This window comes from Nanorana parkeri, unplaced genomic scaffold (genome assembly GCF_000935625.1).
Source record: "Nanorana parkeri isolate BGI_ZX_2015 unplaced genomic scaffold, ASM93562v1 scaffold710, whole genome shotgun sequence".
Classification (NCBI taxonomy): domain Eukaryota; kingdom Metazoa; phylum Chordata; class Amphibia; order Anura; family Dicroglossidae; genus Nanorana; species Nanorana parkeri.
In genome coordinates this window covers 36,498-63,075 of record NW_017306978.1, presented here as the reverse complement: position 1 = coordinate 63,075, position 26,578 = coordinate 36,498, and the positions used below count along the sequence as shown (strand labels likewise).

Here is a 26,578-nt window from a genome sequence, read left to right as displayed (position 1 = left end):
TATATATATTTATAATATATGTTGTACATATACCCTTTGTCCCATGCAGTGAGGAGTGTATAACAACTAAACTAATATTTACTACACCAGCTGGATATTTAAATTTGTCTTTTTGTGAACAAGTAAAGATGTAATCCTGCTGTAATTTACTAGCAAATGATGCAGAGGATTATAGATTGGTAATGATGCAACAGGGAGCAGAGAATTACACCCTATAATGGTCTTTGTCTACTGCTCAACTAGTAAATAAAACCTAGATTCTCATCACATCTCTTTTTTTGAAGGGAGGGGAGTCCACTTTCCTTCCTTAAAATGGCAACCACAATCCAGTAGGTCAGGGGTTGAAATGAACCCTTTACCAGTACCAGTGGCTTGGTTCACCTGGCAAACAGTGTTGCTGATGAAATGCAAATATTCATACAAACAGATCTGATCATCCCTTGCTCTGATATACAAACAATTTGATAACCAATTTTTTTTAAATTAAGTTTTCCTATGAAATCGAGGACATGTAACAATATAAAATAGGTGTTGTCCCAATATGGTTGCAAAAGTGGAAATACACTTTAAATCAAAGCAAGTCAGTCTTGCAAACCTTTACGTCCATTGTAATGTACTATACATATTGTGTAATAGTTTGTAAATTGTGTAATGACACAATTTTATTTAAGCTGTTCTTTATAATTCAGATAAGGAAAACATTTTATTATTATTACATAGTATGTATATAGCGCCAACAGTTTGTGCAGCGCTTTACAATATAAGCAAGACATTACAATCACAATACAACTCAAGACAAGATGGTAAGGAGGGCCCTGCCCCTGAGGGCTTACAATCTAAAAGAGGAGGGGGAAATGATACATGAGGAGGTAGCTGTGTGGGGATGAATTATTTTAGAATGTGATGGTTTAGTGGTTAGGTTGAGGTGGGATAGGCTTCCCTGAAGAGATGAGTCTTTAGGGAATGCCTAAAGGCAGTCAAGGTGGGAGATAGACGGACAGGTTGTGGTAAATAGTTCAAGAGGATGGGAGACACTCTAGAGAAGTCCTGGAGGCGAGTATGGGAGGAGTTGACTAGGGAGCTGGAAAGCAGGAGGTCTTGGGAAGAGCGGAGTGGACGGTTAGGGTGATATTTTGAGACAAGGTCTGAGATATATCCGGGGACAGAGTTGTGGATGGCTTTATAAGTGACTGTTAATATTTTGAATTTTATCCTCTGGGTGAGTGGAAGCCAGTGTAGGGATTGGCAGAGGGGGGATGCAGACACTGAGCGGTTGGTTAGGTGAATGAGTCTGGCAGCTGTATTCATGATAAACTGAATTGGGGATAGCCTGTGTAGTGGAAAGCCAATGAGGAGGGAGTTACAATAGTCAAGACGAGATATAACAAGGGAGTGGATGAGTAGTTTGGCAGTTTCATTGGTCAGGAAGTTACGTATTTTGGAGATGTTACACAGATGAAGGCGCCAGGATTTGTATAGTGATTGGATGTGGGGAAGAAAGGTGAGGTCCGAGTCAAGGATGACACCTAGGACCTTGGCATGAGGGGAGGGCTGGCTAGTTGTGTTATCAATCTCAACTGAAATGTTGGGGGAAGGTGCACGGGGTGGAGGAAATATCATGAGTTCAGTTTTTGAAAGGTTGAGTTTTAAGAAGTGTTGCGACATCCAGATGGATATGTCAGTTAGTAGATTAGTGACACGCAAGGACACTGAGGGGGTGAGTTGTGGAGTGGAAAGATAAATTTGAGTGTCATTGGCATAGAGATGGTATTGGAAGCCATGTGAGGTTATTAACTGACCAAGAGAGGAGGTGTAGATAGAGGAGAGAAGGGGTCCAAGGACAGAGCCTTGGGGGACCCCTACAGAAAGAGGAAGAGGAGGGTAGGAGTTAGAATTGTAGGTGACACTAAAGGAGCGCATAGCTAGGTAGGAGGAGAACCATGAGAGAGCAGAGTCTTGTAGGCCAAGCGAGTGGAGTTTTTTGAGGAGCAGCGGGTGGTCAGCAGTGTCAAAAGCAGCAGAGAGGTCTAATAGCAAGAGTAAGGAATAGTGGCCATTGTTTTTAGCTGTTATTAGGTAATTAATGAGTTTTAGGAGGGCGGTTTCAGTGGAGTGTATGGGGCGAAAGCCGGACTGAAAGTAACAAGTGTGATGGACGATCTGGTACTATAATAAATAAATATTATACTGTATTATACATATTGCATATCAAGTGTGTAATCATAAATCTATTTCTGTTGGACACATTTTTTTTCCACATGGTCCTATTTTCACTATTGATTTGTTCCAAAATATTGAGCATGGCATGGCCATCTCAAAGTGCAGGGGTGTTTTAGGAGATTTTTGTCATGTCTTGAAATCTCTTGGAACTGTGTTTTGAATTTTCTCTTTTCCATAAACAAATGGAACACTACTGTGCACAATATGAATGCTAACATGTGCGACATACATGCACATTATGGATGCCCACACATCAGATATGATTTTCATGACTTATACTTAGAAGAGCATATTTTCTTTGAGTATGGAAAGATCACATACTGTAGTCCTTTAGGTGTACACTAGGCAATGACAATACCAAAAAATTACAATACCTATTTTGCTTCACCTAAATATTTTTAGTTTAGGTATTGGATAGAGGAGATAAGAGTTATCAATGCTGTCAAACATTATTGCTGTCCCTGCTGGGACGAGTCACCCTCTCTATTTGCCCTGATGACCATTGTCACCAGGTTTGAAAGTGAGGACAAATACAAACACATTTTTGAGTTATCATAACAGCAATAAAGGAAAATATTTAAATAGGAACACTTGTTCTGGAAACAATTGCCCAAGGCAGGATTTCCCTTACTTTGGGGAGTTTTATATTGTATCTACAGGACAGGAATTAAAGAAAATTCCCCAAAATTGGACATTGGTGTTTTACCCTTTCCTGCTCTATCCTTAACTAAAAAAAATATACACTTAGATATACTTTGATAACCATGTTTAGGAATCTTACTTATTATTTTTTATCTGCTTGTTTGTGAACAAAACAGTCATAAATCATTTTAGTTTATGTATTTACAGTTTTTTTTGAACAGTTGTATGTTTTCTTTTACAGGATGAAGTGTGTCCAAAGATAGAGGGACTTGAAATGGAAAGCTGCGTATGGGCATCAGCTGTTAATGTAAAAGATAAATTTATATATGTGGCTCAGCCTAAACTAAACAGGGTTCTTCTTGTGGATATACAGGCGCAAAAAGTTGTGCAGGTAATTTGTGTTGCCAATTTTAGGCTGTACTGACATTTATTAATTTTACTTTTAAATATTTTCATTAGTCTCTTAAACGTTTCCATCAACAATAAAACAATATTTTAAAATGTATATAGGGAACACCACCTACCCATTGGTACTTCTGTATTTCACACCAGCAAATCTATAGTTCATCAGGCCACTCTGATACATAAAACCTCCCTGTATATAGTATGTGTATGTGTATGTCTGCTGTGTTCAGAGAACAGCTGTGTGTGTAGTGAGTCCATTGGTGAAATTTGCCTTAATTTCTACCCCTGTGACATCCAGGAAAAAAGGTTGCTTTGCCTGTGTCTCATTGGAGAGATTTTCCCTCACTTTTTGTCTTGTAAGAAAGCAAGGGTTAATCTCCCTAAATAGATATATGTGGGTCTATTGAAGCAATGTTAGCGAATTGAATTATATATACCTTCTAGAAATAAAACTATATCAAGTGCATATATGGTAATCATTGATATGTATAAAGCTTCAGTGAACATAAACACATGGGTATTGTATTGCACATGTGCAAGGGTTTGTGAGCATGCACAGATGCTCGAGTGCTAACCAGCGTATGAGATTCACTGGAGCATGGAAGAGATGAGATCCAGTGGTAAATACCCATACATGTGCTGAATTTTTTCCACTTTATCATAGTGTGCATGGTATATTGACAAGCCTTTTAACTTGGCACATGTGCAGTATATTGCTTAGGGCAGGGGTAGCAAAACGTTGGCCCTCCAGCTGTTGTGGAACTTATAAGACATAGCAAGGTTCTGACAGACACAGACATGACTCCCAGAGGCAGATACATGAAGTGATTTGTAGTTTCACAACAGCTTGAGGGCTTAAGTTTGGCTACCTCTGGATTAGCATGGTACATGCTTTCAGAAAAATGGTGCAATGTGCAGTTTGTGGTGCACTCTATAGGAACCGAAGGCACAATGGGAACAATATGTGGATACTTTATGCGCACTGCAAGCTAGGACCACATTGTATGCATTGAACATCAGTGTACAATCAGTTAGATAAATAAATTAGTTATGGTTGCTCTGCACATAAATATTGTGTGTGCATGCGAGCTTGCGAACTAAGCATAAGTGTATCCCTGCTGTTTTTTTTTTATTTTAGTAAATCAAGTCCAATGCTGAATATTTTTGAATATTTGCTGGCTTTATATTGCACAATAATACTTTGTTGTACTGACTACAAGGGCCCTTTAATACCAATGCATTGTTGTAACACAGTGAAACACACATTACCTGTATCCCAATACAGTTATAAGGCATGTGATCTCCCCCCAGTACTCCCGTGCCAACGGACATTCCCACCACAAGTGAGCAAAGGTGCCAGTTGTGCCACATGAGCGCCAACATAAGGGGGAGGCCGCGGGCCAAATGGCATGAGTGGAAGGTGGGACCAGGTACCATCTGGCTAAAAGTTTAAAGTTTACTTCCATCATATAGCTATCCGGAGACACAGGATAGCAGTAATTTAGAATGCTGAAAGGGGGGTTAAAAAAATGAACCCTAAAATTTTAAAAGTATGTCACTAAGATTTTTTTTACAACATAGATTTGACCGGGAAGGTTACTATATATTTTTTTATAGCAAATGTCATCCAACAGATATTTTATTTGACTTATGTTAAACATTACTGGCTATCACTAGCGTATTTAGGATTTTGTAGTATTTAAGAAGAAGATCTAGACTCATAATTATACCTTCTCATTAAGAACTGGTTTAAGCTTGAAGTTCTAAATCTGTAGATATAAATAAGCTCACACAAACTGCATCTGTGCCACTCAATTCTTAAGAAATTGCACATCTTATTAATGCCTGTGGTTTATTACATGCTGTAAGAGATTTGATAGAGAAGATTAATCACATGTGTGTTTTGTAGCAGCCCTCAAAATTGTTCACTATATAAATGCAATGATTCCATTATTTTGGCTTTATTTATTAGAATTCAGTCAGCTATTTCATAATCATAAACTGAACACATGCCCATATTTTCACATTCAGAATTTTGAAGTGAATAGGAACTTTTTGGATGTTTTAAAGGCATGATTTTGAATTTATATTATATTGAAAGACGGATTAATTAAACTGCTCTTAACAATATGTTTGTCTACATTCTGGAACATTTAATTTCCATACATTTTATAACCCCATAAATACTGAGTTCTTGTTGACTAACATTTAGAATTGCCTATAAATGTTCTGAGATTTATTGGGTGCCTTTTGATTATCACCATAGTGATAGAATGTGAAGGAAATGGAGAAAACTCTTAAAGATTGCAGGTTACAACGATGAACTCAAATGATCTCACAGAGAATTTCTTTTGCTGAGCAACATACTTGGTGGATGTTAGAAGTAACCTAATAATTATTGGCAGATCTATGAAATTAGGCAAATAGAGAGGCTACCATCACTTTTCAAATTTGTAATTGCCTGATTGTCATGCTGACCCACTACCATATATAATCACATGGTCCTTTTCTACATATTTGTGTCTTGTCAGTGGCTCAAATCATTGATGCAGAAGGGTCAGCATGACAGACAAGCTACTATTCTCTTCTGACCCAAGGTCCACAATAGCTTATTGGATTTTGGAAGCTCCCTTAGAATAAGGGGACCCTCCAGTTATCCGGTCTCCCCAGCACCTCTTGTTACTCATTTACAAACAATAAATACATTTTTAAAAACTCTTTCACCATTGAAAAAGTCATTTATTTGAAAAAAAATGTCCCCCTATGTAAATCCAATGTCACCTACATTTTCCAATCAAATAAATCCAAGTCAGTCATGATGAGCGATGTCTGAAGATGTTGACCCAACAACCATATTTAGTCAGTGTTGCACAGGGAATCTGTTATTTGCAGCTGAAGATTGTTGGGCACAACACGTTGTCGTATTGGGGCGTCAACATGGTTGACAACATGCCTTCCAAGGGGGAGGCTTTGTCCCCTAAAGATTCATCAATGAAACTTATCCAGGCATACAGGAAAGCCTCCGCCCCTTGGAAAGCACCTTGTCCTCATGTTGATGGGGCAAAAGCTTTATCCCCATATCCTAAATCCCCAAAAGGGATGTGGGGGGACTTATTGGAATCGGAAAGCCCAATTTAGAACAGGGGCCCTCCAGATATGCAGACACAATTACCTACTTCTGGCTGATGATGTAAAGCTACCTCCATTGCAAATGATAGATTCTCAGCACTCCTGTAATGTAAACACAGCATTGGGAATTCTTGGTCCAGGCCCTTTGTTTACAAACAGATGTCGACAAGAAACTGTCATATAGTGACTGTAATGACAAAACCGCTAAATGACAAATCCCCTGGTTTGTTGACAAACAGTAGCCTGCAGGGATCTTTCATTTAGCAGCAGTACTTATAGTGTCGCTAAATGACAGAACCCCACTTCTGTTTGTAAACAGATAATGTAACTATTGAAAGAGGCAGTGTACTGCATCCACAACTTCTCATGCAGGTGTAAGGCATCACCCATGCATGTTATTTAAAAGATGTTCGTACTTTCAATGTTTCCTTTTAAGCTAACTCAAAATACACTCTCCCCACTGAATGGTATTTTCTTAGGGGAAAAAACAAAACAAGATTTGGCTCCAATTGGCATTAATGGGATTTGCTGTTGTGTTCGGGTTGATGGATTTTTGGGGTGGTTTGCTGAACCCTCTGTGAACCAAACTTCACCTGGTTCACTCATCCTTAGCAATGGGGCCGTAAATGAAGCTATATTCAACACAAACATCTAATTATGTACATTTTAGAGGAGTTTAGATTTTTGAAATTCACTGAGCATAAGATGTTTGAAATGACCGTGGGCTGACTTCACTCTTTTGTAAATCAGGCTCAGTGAGTATATACATTTATTTCCTACCACCAAATTATTTTACAAATTTATTCTGTATATATGTTGTCCAATTATGTTTGGGAGCCATCCTAAACACAGAATTGCACCAGGCTACAAATGCACATGGTCAATTACATCACAATTACATCAACTGAGCTTGTGTGATTGAAGACACCATAAGTTATTGAACCAATGCCACTCCAGTGAAAAAAAGATCATTGAATTCAGTTGAGTAGAAGAATTTTGTTGGAATGATAAGATTGTATAAGCGAAGTTCATATGCACATAAACATACCTATAAATACATATTTTATCATTTGTATCCTTCCCTTCTAAAATTATAAAACACTATATTAAAAAATAGTGAAACTTCCTCTGCCTCATAGCAATGTAAAAATGGACAGATAGGATTGGAACTGTCCAGGTGTCATGGTACATTCAATAAAGCATGTCTAGGATAAACAACTGCTCTATCTTCTTGGGGAGCCAGAATGCTTGTTCAGTTGGGATGTAAGAAAGTCTTGTTGAAACAGCCCAAGAGTGCTCTTATGTGTCATCAGCAATCTCAACTAGTCATTAGTGCATTATCCTGAGGATCTATATCATTAGTTTAAATTAGCTGTGCTTAATTAGCCAGCTGGTACCTTCCTTGACAAACAAAAAAGGAACATAGTGACGGAAAAACTGCAAATGTTATACTAGTTAAATGTCCATCCAATTCTCCCTTTATATAACCTTTTATGCAGAGATAACCTGTAGAACAGAATTTTGTTTGCAAGGTCTGTACCTCAGTAAAGCATATGTAAGGCATACTTAGTGTAACATAAAGCACATATGAATGGAACTGTAAAGTAAATGGAAAATATTAGAGGGTTATCTAATCCACTCATAACAATTGGTTATATATGTAGTAAAACATCATGTCAGTATTTTAAGTATCCGTAGAACATGACATGAGAAAGGAATGCAGTAAACAATTTGTATACAAGAACACAAATACCAATTTGGTTTGAATAAATAAACATTATTAGTATAGCTACAAATTACTTAATCTTCACATTTGATAACATTTTGAGATTAGTTCCAAGGACCCTGCTGAATAAGCACATCTGGGCTGTTACCTGTTTATTTTCGGAGGTAGGCTAGAGCAGTACTATTGACCCACAGCTATTCTGTTCAATGAGTGTTGTGGTGTGTGAAGCTAAGATTCTACTGTGTTTTAGTATCCGTTCACACTCTCTAATAACATAGGTGGTCCAAAACTTGCTTAAAATATTTGTGTAGCTGTACTGCACCACACTGCCCCTTGCTCAGCTCTTTCATTTGAGATGCAGTTGGCATTAGTCCAAGTCATCTGTCTTCTTTTGACACCCATGTGAATCCAACCTGTTTTAGCACATTGATCAACTGAACCTGAAGTTCACAGATTGAAGTACATTTATAGCTGATTCATAGTGGAACAGTATTAAGTTGCTCATATGTTGTCTCCATGTATTTCTGAAATATTGTTAATTAACATAATTCAGTTATAGCCACAATAACCACTTATAATGTTTTGTATAATACTTACAACATATTCTATTATTTGCAGTTAAAGGAGAACTATGAGGTAAGTGATTTTCACTCAACCTCATAGTTCAAGCCAACCGGTGACAATGAAACTGTCTATACATTGGGAAGTGAGTAAATGCATACCAACGCTCGCTCACTTTCCGATCATTTCCCTGCAGAGAACGGTGACTGTCAGTCACCGCTCCCCACAGGGATTCCCCCCTCCCCGCTTCAATCCTCCAGCGCTGAGTGAAGGAACGGATAGGGGAGGGGGCGGGCACAGTTGGCTCTGCCTCTAGATAGGCAGAGCCCGGTGTCACTCAAGCAGCTGGGTGGATCTCGACAGCATTGTCGGGATCCATCCCGGCTGCAGCGGTGTTGGTATATAGTGAGCAATAGCTCGCTATATACTGAGCTTTGGGTCATGGGAGGAGGTTAGAATATGCCCCCCCCCCGTGACCCTTAAGAGAACTATGAGATAAAAATGTTACCCCATAGTTATCTTTTAAAAATAGACATAGCAATGTCATATGCTGATTTTGAGCATTATGTTTCATTTTACTTACACTGCTGTGGATTGCATAAATATTGATTATAGGTTCATTTTCAGGTTTGACAGAATAACGTCTTCCTATATGCTACAAAAACTGTCCTAGGACTCATCGGTACAGTTAGCTCTTTGATTCTGGTTTTTGTGCATTCTGCTTTCATTCTATGTTATTATTTGAATTTATGTTATTATTTTAAAGTCTATGCGGTCATCATTGTGGTGATCTGAGATCAGAGATCTGTATTTTGGGAGGTATCTGCATTTTTGAGAGGAACATCAGTGAGGTGAGTGTAATTGCTACACTGCACTTAAAGTGTAATGATACTTTTAAAAGCAGTTACACTTTGAATCCTACAGTTTTTTTAAAGGTAATTCCTGGAGCTCTTCTTGAAGACCTTATATTTTGTGCACAGATATGTAATGCACATAACATTTTGTTAAATTGTACAAGTAGCATATCTGCTGTAATCATTTTTATATAAATATAGTAAAGCAATTTTAAATTACGGTATTCTTTGATAAACATTCTATTTCTGTTAAAAGTACCAGTCTTATATGGCAATTTTTAGAAATCTAAATCTGCACTTTTGAATTGCTGTAATAGTGGAGGCTTATTCCACAATGATGGCTGTGTGTGCTGTTATTTAGAGCAAAAAATGTAAGCTCAATGTCTGGCAATAATATTCCAATGGATGCTGATCTGTCACATGCCTATGCTCAGGACTGAAAACTGACACATGTTGCATGGTGCTGGAGAAGGGTATAGCTGTCAGTCAACAAAGTCTTTTCTTTTCTTTCATATAATTCATACAGCACCTTTATTATATGACATTTTTTTAGTGTTTGTTTTCAGAACTAAGCTTAGGCAAGAGATAGGACTGCTTTAAAGTCTGTCAATCAGTTAAAAACTTCTGCTCCAACAGGAAGAGAATACACGTAAAAGAATAAAAAAGTTCTCCTTGAAAGGTAAGGGCATGCTAAATTAATAATTCAAGAGTGGTCGTTTTGTACTGTGGCAAAGGCCTGCTCCTGAATGATTCTCCAAATTAGTCTATGGCTTTTTTCAATGAAGAGCTGTTAGTGCTAATTATTAATCACTTATGCTACAGATGCCATTTTTTCTATGGGTTGTATAAAAAAATTCAACACAGTATCGCCAAAAAAAAAAACCTTTTGTGTCCCAAAAAAGATATATGTTTTATTTTGTTATCTTAAGTAATGAAAGATTTATTGCAAGATGCCCATAAGAGAAAGCAAAAATTGGTGTCGGAGCTGAAGTGTTTGATTCCAGTTACCCATAGAAAATGATCAGAATCCATCTTGTACTGGTATGACTGCAACAAAGTAGATTCTAATTGGTTGCTATGAATTACTACACTTACAGAAACCTGCACTGAAAGGATATGAAAACTTAAAATGCTAACTGCCTAGCTGTTATACAATGGCTTCCCCTGTATTTATTTCTAGACAGATTTCCTTGAACAATTAGCAGTTTATCTCTTTAGATTTTAGGGGTTTCTGGCTGGGTTTAACCAACATCCAACCTAATGGAATTTAAAGACATTCAACTCACCACTAGCATTAATGAACAAAGTGTGGTAGCAACTATAAGGCTTTAGATTACTGAAGGCATTAATATTAAAGGCAAATGATGACTTGTTCGACCTTTGCTTTGCGGACATATCAGAATACATTACATGACAGGCTGTGCTAATTTATAACTAATAACTCATATGATATAATATTTACCTATTTTTTAAACAAGGATTCACAAATATTACTCTGTTTCTAGGCAGTGAATACAGATCCCATCCCAGTGAAACTACATTATGATAAGTCGCATGACCAAGTCTGGGTACTAAGTTGGGGCAACATGGAGAAAACATCTTCTACTTTACAGGTATGTATATGTATGCTTCTGTCTATGTATATGTATGTTGAGTTATATACGCTTTTCATTGACATCAGTGAGTCAGTGAGACTTCAATTTCTATGAATTGAAATTGCATTAAAGGACATCTGCACTTTCATTTTAGGTCTGCTGAATACATCTTACTTCTAACAGAGAGAGAGATGGAGAGAGAGAGAAAGAGAGAGAGGGTGAGAGAGAGAGAAAGAGAGAGTGGGTCCTTATCTACAGAATACTGGCAGTGGACAGACTTTTCTGCTCAGGCTGTGGCTAATTTCTAACAAAAATGAACTTTAAAAATTTGAACACCTTTTGTTTTGATTTTTGCACCTTGAATATACACTGCCTGGCCAAAAAAAGTCAAACACTTTTACATTTCACTGGGCCACCTTTAAGTTTGATTATGGCACACATTCCCCATAGCATGTTTCGATAAGCGTATGCAATGTCACAATATTTATTTCCGTCCAGAGTAGCGTAAAGTTTTCCATTCAAATTGACTTACATAGGTAAAAGTAGTTTAAACTGAAACAGCAGCTGTGTAAACAAGCCCTAAGTAAAATAGTCTCTGTTCTATGCAAGTGTCATGGTAAAGACCTTTGAGCAAAATAAGTATGGGGAGGCTGAAAACTGAAACACACAGAGTGCACAGTAATGATTATGATACTATACGGGCTACTCATATTTCTTAAAGTGAATTCACTATTACAAGTTTTATTAAATAATAAAACATTTACAAAATTAATATTCATGAGAATTCTTGATAATTAAATACAGTGGATTGGAAAACAAACAGGGAACTCAACCTATTAACAATGGCTTGTAGCCATGTTTTGGATAAAACATTTTAGTCTAAAATTCTTGCTTAATTCTAGAATTCACTCAAAGTTACAATTTCTTTTTAAGTGTTCTCTTTACAAAGGTTGAGCTTCCAAGTCTCTCATACCTTTCTTTTCCATCTAAACATTCACAGAATAATAAAAACACGTTATTGTTCTTCATGTTTCTTTTATGAAGTTCTACTTCAAAGTGGTTTAAGAATATTAGATCAGCCTGCAGATAGTTTTCAAAGCATGGCTGGATCAAACACTCTGAATAGCTGTGGAGAATTATAGTACATGTAGAAACCATACCTTTTCTCAGTGGGTTCGATGAGGTTCCTAAAAAAGAATTAAAAAAATGATTCTCATGCATAATTAGAATATTTTGTCCTACAAGCATCTACTAATTCTAGCTGTTCTATTTACAAATTTCGGTCATTCTAAATTACACTTGCCTTTGGCAAATTAATAAATCACTTTAAAAACATAACAAGAGATCGATTGTCTGATTGCCTGTCAGGAACAGGAAATTTCTAGAGAGAGGCTTTTCGACATATTTAACCCATTTAGAGCTGTTTAACATAATTCTATAGAGTTTTTCTTATGCACAGTGCACTTAGTATGGGATGTATAGATAATAGCTAAAAATCCTTATGCATTCACTAGTTGTGTATCATTGAAACTTTCTATGTGGTGGATTATTTTAATTTAGTGTTTAGCATACCCAGTTCTAGAATTCCAGGCACTCCAGAGTAGAGAATTTATTATGGGCAAACTGAACTTAAACTTCATTCAGTGAATAAAGTAAAGATGTGCTCACTTTGAATATCCAGTCATGTGCAGAAAAATAAAAATGTTATCTTGCACATGATTGGATGATTTAAGGGAACACAGCTTTACTTTATTCCGTAAGTTATAAGAATATTATCTATCTATTATTCCTTGGTTCAGTAAAGTACAATCCTTAGCTGCCATTTTGGACCTGCAGTGGATGAAAAGGGACAAGACACAAAATAAAATTGAAATAAAAAAATGAAATTTACTCTTAATACTTATTATTATTAAGACCAAGTAAAACAAAAACAATATAAAAAAATAAAATATGTTAGCACATCAAAGAAAAAAAAAGAAAATGTCATCACTACACTATATCTATCAGCGGACCATTAGCCTGGGTTCACACCTAGGCGTATCGAATATGCGCGTTTGTCGCGCGTTTCGTGTCACGCGTTTTTGAGGGCTACCTTGCTGTATCCCTATGGATACGCGCGACAAAAATGCCCCAAATAAGCTCCTGTACTTCTTTGGGCGTAGGACATTTTGTAGCAAAGGTGTGAACCATACCCATAGGAAATAATTGGATTTCGGTGTTTGAGCATTTTGCAGAGCATAGGAACGCGCTACAAAACGCCCAGGTGTGAACCGTGCCTTAGAAATCATCCTCTTAGTGTACCACAGATTGCATACATTTTCATTTTGTAATAATCAGCAAAGAGTCAATAAATGATTCCCATACATCAAGAAAACTTTTGGGTATCAATATTTAATCATTTTGAAATACTAGCATCAACTTGCTCAGAAAGAGAGTTAAAGAAGGTGGTTCAGAATATATCCATTGTTGCAGGATTGCTTTCTTCCCCACCAAAGATATAATAGAGAATAACTTTCTACATCCAGGAGTGATTCTCACTCCATGCAGATCTAGACTTCCACAAATCGCCCAAGCGGCAGGGGCAGCTCCAAATAGCATGATATAAATCTGCTAATTCCTGCCCGCACTTGAGACTTCTAGAAGAACAACTAAGTCCCATAAGATAAAACATTTTTGGAGAAATATTAGCTTCATGATAAACTCTTAATACCATGTCTCTATAAGTGGACACAGTTATTGTATTCCATGCTCTGTTAAAAGCTTGTAGAACATCAGTAGTAGGTATATTTGGAAAACAATGAGTCCACTTTGAGATACCAGTGGAGCATTTTGCATAAGCCAGATTTGTTCTGTAACACCTATAAACACTAACTATTGCACCCTTGTTTGGATTGGGTTTCAAAAGTAGCCAGTTTGTATTACAAAAGAACGTATCTGCATATAGGTAAGTAGTTCACATTTCATGAATGGGAATCACTCTGAGACGGCTGCACAGGTTAACAACTTATTATCAATAGTTTGACTTAAGGGACTTAACTGTTGCAATCCCTGGGTTGCCCATTACTTGAGAAGCTTACTTCTTGAAGCGTGGAGAAAATCTAAATTTCCCCAAAAAGGAAGCCACAATGAGGAGTGGCTATTTAACTGATATCTATCTCTAAGCTTATTCCATTGGGGCCAGCTATAATTAGAGGATTTAAAACGACCTCCTCAGGTAAACATTCTCTATGCATATATAGTATGTATCCAGTATGTATCGTACCATGGATCCAATCTCTCAAATATCTAGTGGCTACTGCAAGAGTATATAATGTTATACAGTATGTTAAAGTAAGATGGGACCATTTACCCAACAATTCCAAGAGCACTCTCAACACTGCGGGGACATTAGCTTTATAACGTTTATGAGTGTTTTTTAGTAATATAAACCCCAATTAAGATATCTTCTCTTCTCACCATAGAAAAGGATACATTTTTAGGCCACCTGGGCCTAATACTCCTTGCCAGATACAAAGCTTTTGACTTCTCCAGATTTATAGAATATCCTGAAACATGCCCATAGATATTCATCAGGGAGAATATTTTAGGCAATGCCATTTTGTAGGTTAGAATTGTATAGTAATAAATCATCTTCAAAAGCAGTAATTTTCACCTTCGTCCTTCCAAATATAATACGCTTTAAGTCCGGCAAGAACTCCAATAATCTCAATATAGGATGCAATGCCAAGTTTAACAGAATTGGTGAGATGCCCTTTCAGGTGCCCTTCTGCATGTTTGGTGGATTAGAGAGTTGACCATTTATCAAAAGCCTTGTGACAGGCTTGGAGTAGATGTAGCGAACATACATGGCAAACATCTGGCCAAAGGCCCTACTGGCCAAAATACTATTTAACCATGCCTAATACATCTAAACATAAAATAATTGTGAATGTCTATTTTGCACAAAGCCCAGTTGGTGGATAGTCACTATTGCAGGCAAAAATCTCTGAATCCTACTCACAATTATTTTAGCCAGTAATTTATAATGCCAATTTAAAAGAGATATGGGTCTATAAGAGTCGACTATTGTAGAATACCTATCTCCTTTTAAAATGAATATGGTATATTCTGGAAAAGTAGAACCACCACTTAAAATTTTAATATAAACTTCAGTAAAAATTCCGAACTGCTACTACAAATTTCTTATCAAGTACAACTGAAGTCAAAACTTATTTTTTAGGTTTTGGCTAGAGTGTAGAGGGATTAGAACACCTGTCAGGTTTTAATTGTTGTTTCTTTCAGCAAAAGGTTTCTTTGCCTGGTGACTATTATCATTGAAAGAGAAAGTGAAAGAAAACCCAACACTTTGAGTTGCCATAAAAACAGAAATACTCTATATGCAAAGTCTTCTAATGGGGACACTAGTTCTGGTTATCCTAATGACCACCAGAGATTTGCCTCTCTTTCTTTTCACTTCCTCTTGTAGTTATCAGACAGGAAGTATAGGAAAATCTCTCCAATGGAACACATATGACAATTAAAATCTGTCAGAGGTAATAAAACTCCCTTTACTCTATCCAAAAGATAGAAAAAGTTGTGGCTTCAGTTCTGCTAGAAGTCTTTGCTTGCCATGATGTATTGCTTTCTTTATGGGTTGTTTTTTTTAGCATGTCAATATTTTATTGATCACAAGTTAGTACAAACAATGTTCAACTTAGATGCTGGTATCAATAAACAGATTGCACCATTGAAATACATACATCGGTTCATATCAAGCGAGATATAACAGAGCGAATTAAATAATTAGTAATAGTAACAAGTAATATCACTAATGTGCAGGTGAAATTGTGTGACAACAATGTTATATTTCTAGGGAGATAAGTATAAGTATGGAACCGTGAGTAGAAGACAATCTCCTCGCCATAGAGGTAACGGAAGGGTGTTTCAGGTTCACTATACACCCCAGACATGTGGGGGTGGTAGGAAATGCATATGCAATATTGGGAACGTGGGTGGGTGAGTCAAAGGACGTCTAGGGGTCCTAGGGAATTAGTAAGTTTCCCCTCGAGGTACCACTTGGAGAATCAAAAGATGGACATCAAGTCTCGCAGCTGTTGTGGCGATAACTCCGCCACCGCAAAAGCCGTCCAAGTTGTGAAAAACCTGTTGGTACGTGTTTGGTTGAATTTCGTGTCAAGTTTGTCTAGGAGCATTAAGCGGAAAGGTAGGGATCGGAGTTAAAGTTTGCATGTGGGGACAGGACCATAGTAAATGCGTAATTTCTGGTAAGGGATGTTGGCATTTTGGACAGGCTATCAACCATTTGAAGGGAGTAGTCTTTGCAGGTATGTTAAATGCGTGGTATGCCCTGTGCACCACTCTGAAGTAGATTACATGCCAAGACTAGTTTATTACGGCCTTCCGCACATGTCCCCACCCCTGTTCCACTATCGAAATCGTCTCCGCTACTGATACGTTTAGGAATTCGCCCCAGCGTTTAATATGGGACGACACAAAATTAGAGGAGTCAATTACAAAAACCCTGGTTTATGAGTCCTACGGTACTGATGAATGTCCAGTAGATGGTGATGGCGAGGAGCTGAATACGGAGCATTGTCTTCAACCACATGACGGAACACAAACCTCCGTCTTGAACTTGGAGCGAGCAAAGTCTATGAACTAAACAATGAAAATAAATCAGGCCATAATGCATACCTGTCAGTGACTTCCTTTTTTCCAGATGGTGGTGTCTGGTGACGTGGCCGAGGGGAGTACGATACACCTCTAGGAATGCCAAGGTGGTAGTGAGACTGGTAACTTCCCCGTCACTTGTAGAAGAGTCTCTTAGCGAAGAAGAAAATAGGAACAAAAATAAAGGAAGAACAGATCATTTGAGTGCGGAACAATAGGCGCACAGCCTGGGGCCTGAGTGCAATATGGCCGCCTGCTCAGCCGGACCATATAAAACTGTAAAGGGGCACAGGACACTTAGAAAATCAGGCCTTCTTTTTTCGTGGGGGGCTCTTGAGTGGAGAGTTGGAGTGTGCGTGGGGGTCAGACAGATGTCTGTCCACGTATGCTTTGGCCTGCACAGCAGATGTGAAGCGGGTTTGATTACCCTCCGCATCTGTCAGGCGTAAGATTGCTGGATGTGCCAGGGCAAACTTGAGACATTTGTGGATAAGGGTTTGGTACACTTCGTGGAAGGAGCGGCGTAGTTTGGACAATTCGGCCAAATAGTCCGCAAACAGCAGCAACTTGTGACCCCCCGCAAACAGTTGGCGTTGCATCCTGTAGGTTTGCAGGATGTGATGCTTATCGGAATAGTCTAGCTACCGGGCGATGACTGGCCGGGCCTATCAGACTCCTTGAGGGGTCCTATTCTGTGGGCCCTTTCCACCTGGCAGTGGGACGTGATACCCATAGCTTTTGGGATAATGGATGAGCAGAAATGCTGCAATTCTGTAGGTTTGATCGATTCAGAGATCCCAATGATCCTGAGATTATTTCTGCGGGACCTGTTTTCCAAGTCAACAACCTTGTCTAGTAGGTATTGAATTGATTTCTGGTCCTCAGCCTGTGACCCGCTAGATCGAGTGGTATGATCTTCTAGGTTGCTTATGCAGCCTTCAAGAGCCTGCAGCCTGGATGTGTGGGCTTCTATGGCCGCCGTGATAGGCCCCATGTGCTGCTTTATGGAGTCCGCTATAATGGCACCCATATCTGCCTTCAGATGAGCTACCACAGTGGCCGCCAGTTGTGTATAGTCAATGGGGGCCTGTGAGGGCAGTAGAGCTGACTCATCCGCATCCTCCATATCGGCGATACAATTTTCGTCTTCATCCAACATTTAGATGGCGAGGAGAGACAGCGACGGTCCGGCAGGGATCGGGCCACAAACTTGTCCATGACACCATAGGAGCAGGGAGGCAGCGAGTGTGACCCGTTCATGGGGTGATTCTGTGCAGGTGAGATGTTAGTGGATGTGGCGGCGACGGAGGTTTGTTACACACCGCTACTCCATCTGGCGCCGGACCGGAAGTTCTGCTTTCTTTATGTTAATAGCCACCTAGCAGAGAGTACCACCATATTGTAAGCAATGCATCACTGGCAGTCAAAGGCTTAAAAAGTAAACTTTATTTTTGGCCTCTACTTTTCATCCACTGCCAACTCACTACTGATTTTTACAGACGGTATAGCATTTTGCCATGAATGACGAGTTATGAGGCTATTTTGTTTAATGGGAATTATTTATTAAATATTCTATTTCATATATATATATACATATATACATACATACATACATACATACAGTATATATAGTACCACTCAGAAAGACTTTAAGAAGGTCATGGTCAATGTACTAATAAGTCTGAAAACTTATTTTATTGCTCTAACTCATTTATCCTGAAGGATTAAATCTGATTGTGTTTATGGGCTACTGCACATTTCTGTGTTTTCCATTGGCTTATTATTAAGCAAAAATGGAATTACATTTCTGTTGTTTCCTATGAGGACAGACTGAGAAAGCAAGTTCCGTCTTGTTGCTACATGCACACAACCATGACAAATAATTCTGCTACCTATAACATTTGGAAGTATTTATAACATATATATATATATACACTGAGTGGCCAGATTATTATGGCCACCTGACGTTTGTAGGCAAATTAGCTATAATTTTGCGCTGAAGCTGATAGAGGGCCAGACCATTATAAATAGGGAAGCAGGTTGTTTACCACGACAGTAGAAGTGATTTTTTTCTGAAGATATGGGTAAACAACGCGATTTAACAGCCTTTGAACGTGGTATGATTGTTGGAGCATGGAGCGAGTATCAGCAAAACAGCAGAATTCATTAAATGTTCAAGAGCAGCTGTTGTTAAAGTGTTTAAAGACTGGACTGTGGCAACAGAGAGTGGCAAGACTGGTACAAGACAATAGAAGGGCAACAGTGCATCAAATTACTGCAGATCTTAATCAGGGATCCTCTCAAATGATCTGAGCCCTTTAATTCGTGTGGAACAACGTCTGAATAGCACAACATACCAAAGTATCGTTGCTGATCAAGTTCATCCTATCATGTTGATGGAGTATCCCAATGGAGATGGATCCTTCCAACAAGACAATGCGCCATGCCACGGTGCTCGTATTGTGCAGGAGTGGTTTCAAGAACATGAGGGAGAATTTACCTTGCTTAGGTGGCCCCCACAATCACCAGATCTCAATCCAATTGAGCATTTGTGTGACGAAGTTGAAAGAGCCATCAGGCAGCTGGTTACACAAACATCAAATCTCACAGAACTGCACAGTGCTATTCATCAGGTATGGTGTCAGATTCCTTGCATCACCTTTCAACATCTTGTGGAGTCAATGCCATGAAGAATCGCAGCAGTATTGAAGGCAAAAGGTGGCCCAACGAAGTACTGATGGGGTGGTCATAATAATCTGGCCACTCAGTGTATATATGTGCTAATGATGGCATTGCCGTGCATTTCAAACAATGCCCATCCACCGGGCCCTGCTGCCCAGGAGGAGCAGGGTCTGGTAGATGGCAATATTTGTAATGCATGGTTCCCTGTGAAATAAAGTTTATTGAAAAATAAAAGAATTAATGGTGGTGCAGCTACAGGTTCTTTTACATTTAGTTTGTGTAGTTTGGACAAAGATGGATCCCCTGTAGCCTTGGCATCCATGGCTGTCAATAGTGATTTATGTCCACCTTGAGCGATAGCTCTTAATATTGTATAGCTGTTCTTCCATGCTTGCCAGCCAACTTTAAAAGATAGTTGGAAGCTTTTCATTACAATTGGAGATAAGTATACTATTTCAGGAAAATTTGTACGAATTTCGATTCGTAACGAAACGAATCGCACATGTCTAGTATACACTTGACATTCTCATTTAGGAACATTCAATTGATAACATTACACTCCAAAGGCGTCTTTGTTTATTTGTGACCTATGTGTCATGAATAATTTTGCACCAGTTTTGCATTTTCCTGACCCAAAAAGTCAAATGCTATAAAAACACATATGCCTTAAAAGCACGCATGGTAACCTTAGGTAATCTGAGTATTTAGTAAATAATTAATGCTAACTTTTCAGTGCCATACCAATAACTACAAGTCAAAATCTAGCTATAATAAGTGGCTTTTCATAATTATTGAGTTGTCAGATATAACCAGTATTACAGGTGAAACTCGAATAATTAGAATATCGTGTAAAAGTAATGGCAGTAATTGCTGCAAAAGGGGCCCAACCCAAGTACTGAGTACATATGCGTGCTTGTACTTTTCAGAGGTCCGATATTGTTCTAAGTACAATCCTTGTTTTATTGATTGCATGTAATAATCTACTTTTTTGAGGTTGTGGATTTGGGGTACTTGGGGTTTTCATGAGCTGTAAGCCATAATCATCACAATTATGACAAATCACGGCTTGAACCATCTTGCTTTGCATGTAATGAGTCTATCTCATATATTAGTTTCACCTTTTAAGTTGCATTAGTGAAATAAATGAACTTTGCACGATATTCTAATTATTCGAGTTTCACCTGTATGTGTATTGCCATTACTACTGGTTACACCTGCCTTGCCTGCCTAAAAAAACCTGATGATAATATTCCAGTGTGAAAGATGCAAAATGGAATTGTACATAAAAAAATATATTTAACAGCGTATTTAACACTGGGGAACACATATATGATTTTCAATATTTCTGTGCACTCTTCGATTATGCTGAAGTAATTACAATTGATATCTTAGGCACACACTAGTATTTTTATTGTGTAATTCTCCTCTTTACTACAGCACCTGTGTAGGATTTTTGAGTACTGTCTATTTATCTCGGTGAATTATCTGCAGAGCTGCAGTAGGTCTTTTACTCGTGATTCTGAATAGTAGTCATCAAAACTTCCTTTTTGCCTTATATATATTTTACACACACACACACACACACACACACACACACACACACACAGTATACCTGCACATCCTAAACTAAATGTTCATGTATATCAGGTCGATAGGTTGCAACTCCCTCAACGTTGTTTGTGAAGGCAATTTTTATGCAAACAGTGAGCAGATCTATAATCTGCTTAGAATAGTGACGCGCTGGCGCTGACTCGAGTATAAGCCGAGGGGGGCACTTTTCACCCAAAAAAATGGGCTGAAAATCTCGGCTTATACTCGAGTATATACGTTACTTTTTCACTTGTGTTGAAATAATAAAACCTCATAAAAAGTAACATAAAAAAGCAACGTATTATGAGTCATATAATAGTTATTGTACAGATTCAGCAAAGGCTATTGCACTCATGGGAGACATTAACTGGCCATTCCTAATGCATCATCATGTGAAGCATGTGTTTGCTATGACCATTAAGCTAAACAAAAGTATAAGCAGTATTTTTTTGCCCACTATAACAAGGCAGAAATCTATTGAACTATTCCTTCATTGTGCAATTCTTAAATATTTCTTTAATATAGTACACTATATAAAAGTACATATAATAACACATAAAAGTGACCTATCATGGCTATAGTATAGCTATTTGGCTATTACAAATGCTTGAACAGCATACTATAATATGCCATTAATCACTAGTAGATATGAGGCTTGGGTTTACTTCTACCATGGGTTCATGGTTCTGGGGAACTAATGCAGGAATTTACAAGACTACATTTTTTGTAACCATAATGCACAACCTGGCCTTTGAACTTAGGTCAGTTGGCTTAAGGGCTAGTTCACACCAGCCCCAGTGTGTTCCAGCACAATTTGGTGCCGGTCTGGTGTGGTCAGAAAAATGCTGCATGCATGTGCAATGCTGCATGTGCCACGTGTTCCAGTGTGGGCGATTGCACTGCGGCCGGGAGACATGGCTGCGGTGCCATTGACTTTAATGCACCACTACTCCCCTCCCGCAATAGAATGCAGTGAGCCAACCGGGATGCGATCCAGTGTGTTCCGGAACCGAATCGTGCCGGATCGCACTGGGGCTGGTGTGATTTAGCCCTAAAAGGGCCAATAAGGGTTTTTTGGATAAGCCATTCCTCTCAAAATAAAAAGGGGAGGTCATAGAAGCCATAATGACAATGTGCTTCAGCTGTAATAGGGACATTATGGGGATTGCGGCTGATAAAGTGAATAGGAAAAGAAGCTAGTGTAGAGTTCAGATACTTGCTGGTCTATTAAAGTAGATGTAAACCCATCTTTACATTTTTTTACATTTTTATCCTTTTTTACATTTTTTTATCCTTTGTTTTATCCTGCTGCTGATGTCTTGCAAGCTCAGCATAGCTTGTCCCTGTTCACATGCCATTAATGCAAAACACTACAAAGTAGCTGCACCCTCCCCCCCCCCCCCCCAACAGATGTCTTCACAGAGCAAAATTCTTGAAGTGAGCTCAATGAGCTCCGCCTCACTCATTAAAAGTTGACCCGATGGGGTGTTAGTTGTAATATATACTGTACTACAAAGAGGTTCTTAATCCACATAGTCTCCTTTGTCAGCAATGATTTCTCAGGGTGCTAATTTTACTATTTATATACACTGTACTGCAGAGAGGTTTTTAATCCACATAGCCTCCTCTGTCAGCAATATTTCCTCAGGGTGCTAATTTTACTATATGCACTGTACTGTAGATAGGTGCTTAATCCACATAGCCTCCTATGTCAGCAATGATTTCTCAGGGTCACCCTCATGTCTCGAAGTGGGTACACAATCAACTGAAATGAAGTTGTAAGATCATACATATGTTTCTCCTGTACAAAATGACAAGACTACATGGGCACTTAAGCAGGGGCATTTGCCTCGGGTGGCAGATAACAGGGGGGCAGCAAAAATGCACCCCCTAAAAAAACATTTAGGCAGACTGGCTGCACAGAAACCGGCAGCCTGGCTGCCTAATGTGAACGGGGAAGAAGCGGCGGGCGGGAGAGTAGGAGGAGACGGGGATGGAGCGGCAGGGAGCAGAGACAGAGGAGATGGGGGCGGAGATGCAAGAGGTGGGGGCCGAAGACTGCAACAGAGGAGACGGCGATGGTGGAGGCGGGAGGCGTCACCGAGGCTCCAGTTGGGTGGCGAAGCTACGACAATTGGACACCGAGGCTGGGTTTCTCATGCCAGGTAGAACGACTGTGCTGGGGAGGGCCCAGCATAGATTCTGCAGGATTGTGCAGGATCTGTGGGGGGATTTTCAGGATCTGTGGGGGGCTTTGCAAAATCCGTAGGGGACTCTGCAGCCTGCAAAGCCCACCACAGATCCTGCACAGCCACCCTGAGATCCGGCAGGCTGCAGGGTCTCAGGGGGTCTCTGCAGGATCTGTGGAGGGCTTTGCCGGGTCTCAGGGGGGCTTTTCAGGATCTGTGATGGGCTTTGCAGGATCCGTAGGAGGCTCTGCAGCCTGCAAAGCCCACCACAGATCCTGCACAGCCACCCTGAGATCCGGCAGGCTGCAGGGTCTCAGGGGGTCTCTGCAGGATCTGTGGGGGGCTTTGCAGGATCTGTAGGGGGCTCTGCAGCCTGCAAAGCACACCAAAGATCCTGCACAGCCCCCCTGAGATCAGGCAGACTGCAGGGTCTCAGGGGGTCCCTGCAGGATCTGTAGGGGGCTCTGCCCACCATAGACCTCGCAGAGCTCACCACAGATCCTGCAAAGCCCCCCCTCCCCTGAGACCCTGCAGAGCCCACCACAGATCTTGCACAGACCCCCTGAGACCACAGCTTTTCTGTTATGCTAATAGCGGAAGATGTCAAAAGCTGGATTCAGTGTGTGCACTGGATACAGCAACTGACAGGTTACGCAAAAAGTATTAAACAGGAAGGAGTGGAGGAAATTTAGTTGTGGGGGAGACTTTTGCCTTGCCTAGGGCAGCCCCAAACCAGAATACACCACTGCACCACAAGAAGTCTTTGATGTCAAATAAAGACCCTTTATGAGGATGCTAAACAGTGTCCAATTTAAGTACTGTGTTGCACTGGGCACAAACCCAGTTTGGGCGTCTTTTATCTTACTACAAAAGACATTCTGAATAGGACCCCCACTCTTGGGGACTACATCTGCCTTCACCAATTCATCACAAAAGCGTGAGTTCTTAAATACTGTACTAAACTATACTATATTTTGTACAGGGACTGCATTAGTAGTATCCAAATATCACGTTTTGGGATGTGGTACTGACTGAGAAATTGCTATTGAAAAATGGGGATACAGTATATGGATTAAACACCCCATTACTGGCCTTATAGTTAAAAAGTGGGTTGGGACAATGTCATTAAGAACTATCTTTAGCGTAAAGAAGAACAAGGACTCCTGGAAGTGATGGTTTGGCCCCCACAGAGCCCTGATCTCAACATCATCGAGTCTGTCTGGGATTACATGAACAGACAGAAGGATTTGAGGCAGCCTACATCCACAGAAGATGTTTGGAACTTCATACCTGCAGAATTCCTTTAAAAACTGTGTGCAAGTGTACCTTGAAGAATTGATGCTGTTTTGAAGCCAAAGGGTGATCACACCAAATATTGATCTGATTTGGATCTGTCTTCTGTTCATTTACTTTCCATTTTGGTAATTGATAAAAATAAGCTAACACTTTTATTTCTGAAAGCATTCTTACTTTACAGCATTTTCTCACACCTGTCTAAAACTTTTGCACAGTACTGAATATACTGTATACAGTATATATATAGTGTAATGTAAATGGGTAAGCCTTAATGAGTTTATTGTTCTCTTCTTCCTTCCATGCAAAAAATAGAATGAGTGGCAGACCTTTATAATAGAGCAAGCAGCCAAGCTTTGTGTTCAGACACAATTGTGAGGCTTCTGTCCCTGCTAGGCACCTGCATTTTTTACCTGACAGCACTTCCTTTTTTAGCATGGTAGACTTGCTTCCAGCTTTTGTTAACTGAACCTAATGCAGATAAGGATGATGGAAATGCATATTTACTATTCACTGAAGTGGAATCAAGGCAGAGGGTGGCCGGAATCCTAAATGGCAGCAGCACTCTGATTTATGCCAGATGTTACCTGAACCCTGAGAATACTGTAGTATGACAATTTTTATCAGATGTCCTCCTGAAGATTTTGGGGCCACACCTCTTTCCTCGAATGTCTTACTTCACTCCAACTGCTATGAAGGCACCCTAGTTAACCAATAGTAAGGGGTGGATGGATGTTGGGACAGCCTTTTGACATGGAAGGCAGGTTGATATTTGCATGTCAGATTTCAGGAGCCCAGTGGTGTGCTTTATAACAAAATTGACCAGTTATGTAATGTGTAGTTCTCTGTAATTGTCTTTATTTTTTTAGTGATCAAATATTTGATTTAAAGAATACTTCAAAATAGTTTTTTGTTGTTTCTCAATTTAAAGTGACACTAAACTTAGGAGTTAAATCTAAAAAATACATTCAAGTACCTTTACTATTAACACAAATGTATCTTATTCCTGTATCACCTGTATCACTTAGCTGTAGCTCCTCAAATCATCTCTGAAAACACACTACCGTGATGGACTACAGTCTCAATACAAATTGGTAAACTAAATATGGAATTGTAGTCCATCATGTAAGGGCTCTTGGAGTGGTGGTTACTTTAGAATACACAGGGACCATGGGGGGCAAAAGTAGCTACCCTCCAGAAGGAAGGACAGTGTCAGCAAAAATTCAGAGATGATTTGAGGATCTACAGCCGAGTGATACACAAATAAAATACATTTTTGTTAATAGTTAATGTGCTTGAATGCATTTTAAAGATTTAACTCCAGAGTTTAGTGTCACTTTAATTTATGCAGTTGTCAAACAAAAAAGCTGAATTTTGCTGTTGAGATTTTGGCATACTATTTAAAATGCAAGAACTTATTTGATTTACAATGTGACAATTGGAAAAAGGGAAACAACAATAACAAAGAAAATGAAACAATGAAAACTGATTTACAAGAACAGATTGATAGCAAAACAAATGGAGAAAAAGGAAACTGCTTTATTGTTGGTTACAAAATAAAAAATGATATAGCTAACTGGTTGCAGGGGCCAACACCTACATTTTTCCAGGATGTAAGTTACCTCTATTGTTGCCAGTTATCTCAATAATATGTATGCTTCCTAGATAAACAAAGTATACAACCAGGACAACATGGCTCAAGGAAAATAGTCAATTGATTTTCTTTCTTATCATGATGTTTTGGCTATAATATGGCATTATACTTTTATGATGGGTATGTTCTTATTTATTCTTTTTAATATTTGCAGGTTATTACACAAGCAAGTGGAAGTGTTTCACATCATACCATCCATACTCAGCCAGTTGGAAAGCATTTTGACAGAGTTGATGACTTTTTCATTCCTAGTACAACACTGATAATTAATCATATCAGGTACAAAAAGTAGCTCTAATCTTAACAGAAAAAGATAAGTGTTATAAATGAGTGTGTATCTGATTCCTATGGAAGTCTCAAATTAAAAT

General features: G+C 39.1%; 1 protein-coding gene across 1 annotated transcript in view; it reads left to right on the top strand.

Moving 5' to 3' along the window:
- Positions 1–26,578, top strand: part of FSTL5 (follistatin like 5) — a 447,340-nt gene that overhangs the window by 408,439 nt on the left and 12,323 nt on the right. Inside the window, exons 12-14 of the mRNA XM_018563909.1 lie at positions 3,104–3,253; positions 11,043–11,150; positions 26,365–26,489. Of these exons, the coding sequence (XP_018419411.1) occupies positions 3,104–3,253; positions 11,043–11,150; positions 26,365–26,489 (383 nt within the window). The remainder of the gene's footprint in view (positions 1–3,103; positions 3,254–11,042; positions 11,151–26,364; positions 26,490–26,578) is intronic.